We start from the raw sequence: 12,713 nt of genomic DNA on the forward strand, positions 1-12,713 counted from the left end.
GAACCCTCTGCCCTGCCCATTCCTCCTCCCTGACACAATGACGCTGACATCAGCCAACCAGCCTACAACCCGACACAGACAACTAAATCCAAAACAGAGCGGTACAAAGTCCAACACTTGTCTGCCTGCTCTGCACCTAAAAACACAGCGATTACATCACACTGCTGGAGAGCTGATGCTGGGAGGCCTTACGTAAGACGGGGGCATGGCTGGTTCCAAACAGCAAGGAAACCACACTCTTTAGTTTGCCGTTAGCTGACGTGATTGTTTGGCGTTATCACAGGTTTCACATATTAACATGTTGTATTGTAACTGATTTATCCATCTCATGTTCAAGTCTGTGTGTTCACAGACACATTAGAGTGAAAGTTAAAGAGGTTATGAGTAGAATCTGTTGAATAATCGACATGTTATATAGAATCATTTGGGTTCGAGTGAGAAACCGGCACGTGACATACAAGCCTGCATTAAAATGAGATCTACTGTATGTGGAGTACCGGACTGTGATTCAACTTTTTCTTTCATGGATAATACTGTATAATACTGTATAAATGTGAAACTGTAAAAACAATAGGTGCAAAAACACTGAGCTAAATTTTAGGACAAAAATGAATTTAAAACAACTATTTTTTCTTCCAGTAACATCAGTCAGACACTGGAATCACTCAGCAGTTCATTAATATTCACTAATCATACAGTACTGGGCTCTATGCTTTTGTTCCTAATGTACTTCTGACAAAAAGCAATCATTTTAAAAGATGATTTCTGATTAATACAGTTTGCTCCTGTATTTTTAAAGGATAAATATAAAGTTGCCTGATTCACCTGTAATTTCTGCACTTATGCTTTTTGCATAAATAATGTTAACATATGTTGCAGTAGGTCGCTTTCTGTACCAATATTTAGGCTGATTTTTTTTCTCTCATTTTAAAATAATAAACTAGCTCAACCAATAAAGACCCTGGGGTGAAAACACACTTTGGGAACCGTTTTCTTACAGCAGGAGGGGAGCTGTTGTAAATTGGTGGAAGCTTCTCTCGTTCCCGCTCCACTCCCGACAGCGCAGAATGTTCTCCATCCATCCTCTCGGTGCGGAAGAGTGGAAAAAGTTTCTTCCTTGGAAAGGCTCAGTCCTCTACAGCCTCTGTGTTGCTGCTCCTCAGAGGGCTGCACATGTTTTTACCAGAGCCAGCTCTGACCCCGACGTGCCCGTCTTTCTGCTTAATCTGCTCCGTGATTTCACATAAATCAAGGGGATTCACATCCTAGGAGAAACGGAGTGAAATCGACTTTCGTCTGACAGGTGGGCTCTCCGATACGCGCAAACGTCTGCACAAAAGCTGTGCGTAATGTCTCCAGTGGGCAGGTTAAAAAGCGTGAAGTTGTGTTCGTTAAAATAATTTTATAACACGTTGAGGGTCAGTTCCTCGGCGCTTCTTCTTCCCCTCTCGCAGTCCCTCTCTGCGTCGTCTGTCGGGGAAGCAGCACAGCTGCGGGCCGGCGCCATATTTGGAGGAGGAGGAGGAGGAGGCGCCTGGAGACACGAGCGTCTCTCTCCCCCCTCTCTCTCTCACACACACACAGTGAGAGAGAGAACGAATAACGGGATATAGGTTTTAGATTTTGAATAAAAGGACGAGGAGAAGAATCAAGAACAAATAGAAGAGCTACAATATTATGAATTACAAAAATAAGCATAAATGAAATTTCCCACTCGTAACTTCCTTCAATGGTAACTTACTTAAATGGTAACTAATTAAATGTATGAGACAAGTCAACATTTGAATTCACCATCTTACACCTTTGACAATAAAAGCCAAATAAACTGTGACACAGCATATCTTTATTTACTTTGTTGATTTTTAACCAACATTTCTGAGTTTTAACACTTTAAAACGTTTCCTCTCTGTTGTGTGAGTTGCAGTTTCTTGATAACAGCTTGTGAAAAGGAAAAGATTTCTTTGGGGAATAAATTAAGACTGTAACACTTCAGGCTGTTTGTTTTAAGCAAATAAATGTGTTTCCTGAACAAATAATTTTAGTAAGAGTTTTAGTAAGAATCTTTGAGTCTCTGATGATATTGTGAATGTATGAATTTCAGACCTTTTAACTTTTAACTTGTATAGATCCAAATGATTTCTGTTTCACCACATTCAGTAGGACTTTACTTTGACAGCTGTGACAGGAAAGCATGTTGTGTGATTCTTTGTGCCTTGACTGCAGTCCAGGCTCCTGCAGACAATTTAACTTTGTCCATAATTATTGAGAAGCAGGATCCAGGCTGAGGGCCAGCGCTCACTGAACATTAAGAAACTGAACAGCTCATGATGTTGCAGATCTCTGTGTGTGTATGTGTGTGTGTGTGTGGTTTCTTGGTAAAGTTGAGATCATCCGCACTCTCCATGTGGTTTCCTAAAAACAGCTCCAGAGTTTCTGCAGGTCCTGGAAAAGCCTTGAAGAGAGTTTTAGACTTTCCGATGTTCCTGTAACTCAACCCAGCTCGGTTTCATTTCAACACCAATATAAGCTTCGTTTAATGTGAGGGGACGACAGAAATGTATCAGCAACTTTCCAAAATGAACTACAGCGGCTTGTAGTTGAATTATGCAGTGTGTTTAGGCTGCTCCTTCTGTAATAACCAAAAGCTGTTTTTTAGCAAAACACTTTACTTCATTCATTTATGACCATCAGATTTTCTAAAGCTGGCTGAGCTGTGTTCGTTTTTGGAGGCCGCAGGCAGACGGTGTGTGGACTGATAACAGATGTGTGTGTGTGTGTGTGTCCATTCTGGGCCTCACACACTCACTCCAGCCTCCGTGCAATCTTGTGCACCTGATGTGGAATCAGAGCTTTGACGTAGTTTAATGCTCTGTTCCACGTTGGCTGGTCTGATCCCTCTGGACCAGAACTCTGAGTATGTTCTGTATTAAACAGACATATTGTGTTGATGTGATACAGTTCAGACATTTTGGGTTCAAATCCATGTGTTCATCCTTTATGTCTGGAGGATCAAGGCAGCAGACTGAGCACCAGGCACTGTTGGATCATGGGAGTGGTGCGTAAGAGCAGATGGGTTGTGGCTGACTCGTGGATTTACGGGCTGAGAGCTTCTGAAAACGCAAGGGTTGGGGAACAAATACCAGTCAGGAAGGAATGAATGAGTAAATGAATGAGTGAGCACGAGGCCAATCAAAGGACCGTGCATTTGATTTCCAGATCTGACATGTGGGCGTTTTCTAGCTGAGAACTTTAACAGATTGGAAGGCTGCTGCTTCTCCAGGGTGACGAGGCTATGCTCAGCCATGACCTCTGACCTCTCTGAAGGATTGCAGATATGTCAAACCTTACATAGAGTAAAACTAATGGTGCATTCAGGTCCTAATTTGATATTTGATATTAGCACTGTAACTTGCATAAATGCAGGAGGTGGCCATGCTGATAATATCACTCAGAATGGCTGATAAAGTGGCAAAAGATCAGTGTTACACTCCGTTTCGTGCCTGACTTCAAACTAAATATTAAAATCAATATTAAATATGTAATAGAACAGAAAGACTGGGGCTGTGAAATGAACCAGTTCAGGTTCAGCACTGGTTAGAGGAAGGTCTGTTTGTTTGGTTTAAGAGAAAGCTTCCTTTTCTAGTAAACGAGTCACAGGTGTCGGATCAGTGCAGACCTCAGCTGAAGGTAATTTGGTACTGCAAATAAATCTGGTAAAAAGAAAAAATCTGAATCAAAGGACAGTAGATGTTTTCTGACTGAACCCGGATCCTCCTGTCGTCACGACTCTGACAGAGCAGTGAGGAGAAGCTGAGCAGCATTGGACTGGTTGGCAGAGAGGAAACTCTGCAGTAAGTTTAACCCAAATGAGCATCACAGCCGCTGACCCACACAGCTTTTTAGCTGAGAAGCTGCTGAGTAAAAACAGAAGCCTGTCTGTGGGTTTCCCCCCTCATCCTCATGAAGGTCCTGCCCAAGAAATGTCACAGATTTGATCCTTGTTACAGTCTGAACTGTTCCCTCCTCACATTAAACTCACATGGGGACAAATAAGTGACATGTAACATGTTGAGGATAAAGAAAAGGCTAGTTTACAATAAAAAGTGATGTGTTGACGGGGTTATTTACTAGTCAAAAGATTTGAGGTGATCCTATTTAAAACCCGGCTAAATTTGGTTTAGACAGATGGCTTTGGATCCGTCCACAGTAGGTTACATTTAGCTGTTGTTTGAACACTTTAATGGACATTTCACTGTGAACATTACTTTGTTAGATGTCTGTCTGTCTTCTGACCAAAGGCAGTGGTTTGACTTTACACTTTGGTTTATTCAGGTCCATATTATTGTTGACAATGGAAATGGAAGCTTTTTATGTCAAACACATTAAGAAAATGAAAATATATTTCAAAAACAAGTCTCTATCAATATTAAACAGTTAAATGAAATGATAGATGACTACTTGGTTAGCACATTATAATGCAGCAAATAAATCATGGAAAGCAGGAGAACAATGTAACCATGATGTGTTATGTGATATAAATGGAGGAAATAACATTGATTATCTTGTATGTAGTTGTGTTATTGTTATTATCATTGCTGATGTCGAAGAACCTCTGGTTTCAGCTCTGAAGATAAACCAGGTGAATACAACACAAGCAGACTGAGTAACACACTGACTTTTTCATGTGTGTGAAGGAACAACAAGCCCGTGTGTTCACGCACCGCGACCTCTGTCAGTTTGCAGTAATGAGAGAGCTCGGTGGAGCTGAGAGGGAGGAGAAGCATCTGTTGTCAGGAGGAATATTTGGGTTGATTCATAGCAACGCCTCAAACTGTGGCAGAGAGAGAGCAGAGCCTTCCAACATCTGTTAGAGCAACAGAGTGCTCTTTTTCAAGCCTTTGGGCAGCGGTGCACACGCCTTTCCTCCAAAAGAGAGTGGAGAGGGAGAGAGGTTACTCTAGTTCAACTGAGAGACAGAAAGAGAGATGGAGAGAGGAGGAGGATGGTCAATGGTGCACACATTTCCTGCACATGAGGGTGTGTGTCTGTATGAACATTTGGCTACACAAGAGAGTGTCTGAGCGGCGCTGCCAGGACAGAGCTGAAACAAAGAAAAGAAGGAAGAATGAAAGCAAAACAAGTGAATAACAAATGAAAAATAGGGGCAAGAACAATATAAAATATACTGACAATACTGGAAGAAGAAGGAAAAGAAAGGCAGGTGAAGACTGATGCACTAAATGGAGGGAAACCACCATAACCAGTAAATGTTCAGTGAAACATCGCTGGAATAAAATGTACATTCAACAGGAAAAAAATGAAAACAATCTTTTGTGAACGTGTCACTGCTGTTTGTCCAGCTGGAGTGAAGCTGACTCTCTGTCACCGAACCTTTGTCTCGTTTACCTGTTAATACAAATCACCTGGCACTTCCTCTCTTGGCACAAGAGGGCGCTGTTCACCCATGATGAATGTGGTCTGCATAACGCTCAGCCATCAGCGGATCCAGGGTCTGGTTGCTCTCACAAACCTCACAGCTGACCCTTTGTGTGTGTGCGCCTATGATTGTCTTCTTTCTTTACTGTGTAACATTTAAAACAGCCTCCAGATGTTTCTGCTGGGGTCTGCACATCTGTGTGTTTTGCCTTTGTCTTAAAACTTCACAGGCACCTGCTCAGGATGAACAGTCTGCTGATGCTTATGTCAAAGTAGCAAGAAGGGCCATAATAGTGAAGAGAGAGGTGGCACTGCGCACGGGGAAGGCCCTCGACAAACCTGGAGTAAACCTTCACATTACTGAAGACAGACTGTTTGTTGGATCTAAACAATGTTTAACCTTTATTATAATTCCTGGATGGGGTCACTTTTGTTGAGGATTCAACTGTATGTTTTACTTGATGGCTTTTTATGGAAGATGAAAAACACTTCACCTTTATAAGATCATTACTGCAAGATGTTTTGCTGTTCATTGTGTTCTTGTGCCACTGGTAGCAGGTGCTGTAGTGCTGCTTGCCTGTGAGCAAGCAGAGATAGAGGTCAATACTAAATGTAAGTAGCTCAAAAATATTTTATAGGTGGCAACATGCAGCAGCTGCAAGAGCTCAGAGAAACTGTAATGAAGAAGAGCTGCACATCATTATAAAGAGAAAAGCACGAGATTCCAGCGCAGGGCCGGTGTGTTTCTCTCAGGGTGTCTGTAAACACAACAGACTAATGAGTTAACTGCAAGGTGAAGGTCAGACGGAGGCTTGAAACCATCACCACAAGGCTGGATGCAGCTAAACGTAGACCTGTGCTGGTTCAGAAAGGCATCTACAGCTTTTGTCTGGGTTCATTTGTCATGAATGTGTGTGCATGTGTGTGTGTGTGTTGTGACCCAGTAACATTTTGCTATGCAGCTTCAAGACTTTCCTCCCAGACTTCAACATAATAAGTCCGTGGGTATGTGTGTCTGTCTTTGTGATGACAAGTTGGACCTTGAGACTGGGGACATTTTGAAAATTGAGAATATTTTGTCGAGCCCTTGTGTGTTTGGTGTTTCAGGGTTAAGGCCAGAATTCAGCTTAGGTTGGTCTCTGCACTGGGGCTGGGTGCCATTTAGGGTCGCTGCTGTTTAGTAGTAAAAAGGTGTGTGTGTTTTTGTTAATGTTCTTGTCAGGGTCCCTGTCTGTCCCTTCACATTTCCTGCCACGCATTGCCATTTGCAGCTTCCTGCTCCTGCTGCTGTAGAAACATGATCAAGTCAATCACACACATCAGACGGCTCTAATGCTGGTGTGTGTACAGTGTGTTTGGGGGAGGGGGTGGTGGTGAGGGTGCTTATGTTCCTTATGGGGACTCAAACACACCAATTAACTATCCCACTAAGTTAACAGTGGGGAGCAGAGTGTAAATCCCTGAATTGACTTGGTTTAAGGTTAGAGTTGGGCAGGTAGGCTCCAGGAGACTCATTTGAATGAATTAGTAAAATAAATAAGGGGTGGGGAAGCTGGAGTCAGTCCCAACTGACACTGGGCGAGAGGCGGGGTCCATCCTGACAGGTCGCCAGTCTGTCACAGAGCAGACAACCACACACACACACACACACACACACCCACACACTCAGACAAAGTTACACAGGCGATAAAGTAACAGCATATTCCACATACTGTATGTGCTACATGCTGTCACACACCTGCTGCCATAAAACACACCCACCCACACCTGTGACATGCACACACAGACTTAAAGCATCCTATAGACTGCACACATATAACACACACAGACACACAAACACTTTGTTACCTGCTCTCTTTTCACACAACCTCTCCTTTTTCTGTCACTAAATATTTTTGTTCTCTCTCACACACTCACACATGTGTCGTCAGGCCGGCTGTCAGAGCATTATGTCATCCTCCTATTCCAGAAAAACACCTGTGGCTCAGCCTCACGCACACACATGCACACACACACACACACACAGTTTGCTGGTACATTTTTAACTCCTTTAGTTTGTCACTCTTTCTCCCTTACTGGAATAATTATTGTAATATTTGAACTTTATTTATGGGCTGTTTTATGTTTGTGGGTCACATGGCAGTGGGTTTTGTGTCTCTATATGAACAATGAGCTGTGATATAAATGCTGACATGGTTAAAAATGCTGATGCACACAGAGGTTAGTTGTCTCTTATCACTGCTTGTACTCTGACCTTATTCTTGGCATGGGAAACAGACTTTGTTAACTCTTTTACCAACTCTTAATCTGCTGTGTTTCTTATTCGGCATGATTTCATGTGACTTTCAGCTGGGATTCACAGTTGGTCTAATCGTGAGCCTCTGAACATTTACCATGTTGCTGGATTTTCTGATGCCAGGTTCACAGGCCAGACTCATTTTCATTTTGCAAGGACAAGCTCCTGAGAGAATCGGCCACAAGGTCCTTCATTCACGGCTGAAACTCACAGCGAGAGGCAGCACGTTCAACTTGAACTTATTCTCCAACTGCTCCCAGTGAGTTGAAGCATAATTTGTATAATTTACTTTGGAATCTCAGGACAGAGAGCATCTCCTCTGAGACAGTCGCCAACCTTTTCAGAAAGTACAGCAGCTGTAAGAGGACAAACAGGAAACAGTCCCCAAATCTACGTGAGCGTGATGGTTAGTTGTTCTCAGTGGCTGAGTGCTCACCAGGAGCAGCTGGGGTTCAGTGTGTTGCTCAAGGACACTTCAACATGTGGACTGGACAAGCTGGGAATCGCACCACTAATCTTCCAGTTAGGAGACGACTCGCTCTACCTGCTGAGCCACAGCTGCCCCAACAACCAAAAACCAACTAATACGGGTTAACCAAAAGTAATGAGAGTATTATTTGACCTGTACTTCAAATTATATTAGAACTCATATACTCAAAAAAGATGATTTCCTGCAGTCAGTGAGCAAACAGAAATCAGTTCAGAGGAGGAACAAGAAACTACATGTAATGTGGTGTTTTTATGTCCACACAAGTGATAAAAGGACAAGCTGACAACAGACCCTCAGTGGTGGTGTGAAGTGACTCACCCAGAGGTAAGAAACCATCAGCTCATCTTACAACAGAGGCTCCACCAAGATGTCTGGAGCAAGTCGTCACCGACACACCCAGACTGGCAGATCAGTGGGTGTGTGTGGGGGAGATGATGATGACGATGAACAGGTGCACTTTACGTGTGTTTGTGCATGTATGTCTTCTGATCTCTGGTCTCCTGTCCTGAAACACTGGCCCATTAGACGCCTCTGTGAGGGCTGATGAGACGATGGCTTTGAATCTGAAGCCAGTGAGAACCCCAAAACCAGTTCTGCCACATATGAAAACTCATGGCAGGCTCACTACTGTGCTGCATACGCCGCCTCCTGGACCCTCACGCTGAGAAATGTGAGTGACCTCTGACCTGTCTGTAGTCATTCAGTCACTCCCGTGGCATCGTCACCAGCTGCAAGTAACTCCCTCAGTACATGGACATGACAAGTGGCTGCGCTCACGGTGCATGTCATCATCATCATCAATAACAACACACTCCCATAACCAAGAAAGCTCTGACATACACAAGAGACACAGTAAAGCTGTTGTCCTTGGAGGTACTACAGTACTACAGTGAAGTGAGAGGCAGCATACTCAAGGTACTTGATGCATGGGAAATGTTTTCATTTGCTCTTCACAGCTGTGTTGTGGCACCACTCTTGGGATCTGGACTGATCTGGATGTACAAATCAGCTTTGGGCTTGAGCTGGTTGTAATGGATCATACATCACAGCTCTGACAGGTTTTTGGCAGCCAGGAGTGCCAGATGTAGGCCACTGCTGTTACCGGGGATTTACTACAAGGCTGCTGTAATGAAACTGTCAAGTGCTTCTTTTATTTATTCCACCTGTTGAGCCGACTGGAGTTGACATTTTGGTCATCTTGTCTTTAAAATCCACTAAGAATCACATTCAAATAAAAGTAGATGGATATTTGTGACCTGTGACCCCTGTGGGGTCACCGTCGTCCACTACACCAGAGAAAAACTCATAGAATGTCAACAGTGTTTGTCCTCAGAGGAACCTGAATGTGCTCGGCTGATTCTGAAGGCAGTACCTAGAGTCTTACAGTCAGTCTGACCAGGAACTCGTCTTTAATCAGAACATTTCTCTTGCTTATGAAGCAATGAACTATTCATAGCCAAGAATGAACTTTCATTCTCAATGACAAATGTGTACTCAGCCTTGAAGCCCAATCATACTTAGTGTCCTTAGAAGATAATATATTTATAGCCAAAGGACATGGTCAACTCTCCAAGGTTGCAGCTCAGACGTGACGCTGCTCCTGTCAGTGAGTCCGCCTGAGCTGCGGAGACGAGACACGTCCGTGTCCTGTGCCAGACACAGTTTGCCTTCAATATCACTGATGTCACTGCTCTGTCTCGCTCTGCCTGGCAGGCTGGCAGGAGTCCAGAGCTGAAGGACTCAGAGGAGCTTTCAGGATCCAGTTTAATGTGACAAGGGCTGTCTGTGAAACTCGACTGAATTCAGACTGAAGCGTTAATTTATGAGAAACAATCAATAAAGTTCTGCTTGTACAGTGAGAGGAAAGATAATGATCCAATCCCCCCTGTGATCAGACCATGAGATTAGGTTGAACGCTCTGTGAGTGACTCATTATTTAGATGCTGATGTTCAACAGTATGAACAATACTTAAACAAATGTGAATAAAATGTAAATATTTGTCACAAGAACATACAGTGGTAACAATGATAGATAAGAGTTTCATTCTGTTTGACAGCATGTAATGAACTCAGCCAGAAGAAGTGAAACTCCGTTGGCCTCCCACGGCATCTTCACTGAGCCACAACACAGGTTGTGTTCTGAGTGTGGAGACAGAAACTCTCACTGCTGCTAGTGTCTTCTTGTTGTTACTTTCACTACTGATAACTCATTAATCCCCCTTCCACCCACACACATAATTCTCTATTGTCTGTTACCTTAGTGCCTGTTATGAAGGACAAAGCTGGCAAAGTTGGGAGTCTGGATAACTATAGGCCAATAGCTTTGGCCACTGTTATATCTAAAGTTCTTGAGAAGATATTACTTGATCGCCTGTGTCATTGTATAACAACCACACATAATCAGTTTGGTTTTAAATCCAAGCTGGGGACAGATCTGTGTATCTACAGTCTGAAGGAGGCAGCACAGAAGTACCTCAGACAAAACTCCTCGGTCTTGATGGGTTTCATTGATGCGTCCAAGGCATTTGATAGGGTTAATCACTTTAAGCTTTTGGATAAATTAAGCAAAAAAGGGGTTCCTGATAGCATTGTGAGAATCTTGGCATACTGGTACTCTAATCAGAAGATGCAGGTTAAATGGGGTGGGACTATTTCAGCCTCGTTTGGTGTTGGTAATGGGATGCGCCGGGGGGGCTACTGTCACCAGCCCTGTTTAACTTATATATGGATGAGTTGTCTGAACAATTGAATAAATGTAACACTGGATGTATGATAGGCCCTAATCTTGTAAATCATTTTATGTATGCTGATGATTTGGCCATACTTTCGCCCAGCAGTGCTGGTTTTCAGCAACTGCTGAATGTGTGCTCGGACTATGGATTGAAGTATGATGTGAAATATAATGCAGAAAAGAGTGTTGTACTGATCTGTCGGACTAAAGGGGACAAAGAACTTTGTTTCCCAGACTTTTGTTTGTCTGGACAAAGGTTGAGTGTCTGTAGAAAAACTAAATATTTAGGACATTTCATTACAGATCAGCTTTCTGATGATGAGGATATATATCGGCAGTGTCGCATTTTGTATGCTCAAGCTAATATGTTGGTTAGGAAATTTCACATGTGTTCTGCTAATGTTAAAGTTCATCTGTTCAGAACATACTGTACACCGTTGTATACTGCCCCATTGTGGTGTAAATATAAGGTAGCTACTTTACAGAAACTTAAAGTTGCTTATAATGATGCCTTGAGGATTCTGCTTAAGAAGCCTAGGTCCACCAGCGCCAGTCTGTTGTGTTCACAGGTCCATGTTAGTACCTTTCAGGCATTAATGAGAAACCTGATGTACAGATTTATCTGTCGTGTGAATAACTCTGAGAACAGTCTTATAATGATGCTGGCTAATCCTGGTTTTAGTGTAGTACGTTACCAATCCTCTCTGTGGAAACATTGCTATAAATGTCTTTTATGATTTTTATTTTTTTTCTTCTTTTATATCCTTTCTTTTTTTCTTTTTTGTATAGACCTTGAGTCTGTTAATAAAGGATGATGATGATGATGATGATGATGACACACATGGCAAACCCACAGAGGACAGAGACAAGTCCATACCCCCCCTGTACATGTTGTTGAATATCAAATGGAAATAGAGACATAGGACTCAATTTAGACAAAGCAGACAGGATTTAAAAATCAAGGATTCGTTTATCTGTGGTTGTGTCCTGCTTCTTCGTCAGTGTCCTCGGGTAAGACACTGAACCCCAGTGGTTGTCGCCATCGGTGTAAGCGTGTGAGTGTGAATAAAGTCAAAGATAATATTGGAAAGTGCCTGATTTCATAGAAAAGTGCTTGATAACTACAAGTTCCTGTGACCACAAATTTAGTTTTGTTTTTCAGTATGAGGCCCAGTGACGACAACAAGAGCATGAATTAGTAAGAATGAGACTCAAATGTATTAAAAAAGCAATACATATGACCTTTAAAGACAGTTACAGAAACACATCTCCATTTGCATTGATACTGCAATAAGGGAATTTGAAAAATATAGTTTAAATTTAAGAACTGCTAGATGACGTGAAAAATAAAAGTACAACCAGGTGAAAGTTGACTTGTATGACTTTGTATCCCTTTTGTTTCTTTTCATGCTGCTTTAATATTTCAATTCAATTCAATTTTATTTGTATAGTGCCAAGACACAACAAAAGTCATCTCAGGACACTTTACAAACTAAGGTCTAGACCTTACTGTTATTACTATTATTACATAGGGAAAACCCAACAAATCCCCCTGAGCAGCACTTGGTGACAGTGGGGAGGAAAAACTCCCTTTAACGAAAGAAACCTCTGACAGACCCCGGCTCTTGGTGGGCGGCCTTCTGCCTCGACAGGTTGGGGTGAGTGGATAGAGGAGAGAGAGAAGAAGAAAAGCAACAAGACACAACAATCAAACAATCAAACTCTAACTTCAGGGCAGAAACAATCCAAAAATGATATGG

General features: G+C 42.5%; 1 protein-coding gene across 1 annotated transcript in view; it reads right to left on the reverse strand.

Moving 5' to 3' along the window:
• hectd2 (HECT domain containing 2) overlaps positions 1-1,553 on the reverse strand; it is a 39,211-nt gene extending 37,658 nt beyond the window's left edge. Inside the window, exon 1 of the mRNA XM_020606681.1 lies at positions 999-1,553. Within this exon, the coding sequence (XP_020462337.1) occupies positions 999-1,082 (84 nt within the window). The 5' untranslated portion in view covers positions 1,083-1,553. The remainder of the gene's footprint in view (positions 1-998) is intronic.
• Positions 1,554-12,713: the final 11,160 nt, after the last annotated feature.

Source organism: Monopterus albus, unplaced genomic scaffold (assembly GCF_001952655.1).
Source record: "Monopterus albus unplaced genomic scaffold, M_albus_1.0 scaffold80.1, whole genome shotgun sequence".
NCBI lineage: Eukaryota > Metazoa > Chordata > Actinopteri > Synbranchiformes > Synbranchidae > Monopterus > Monopterus albus.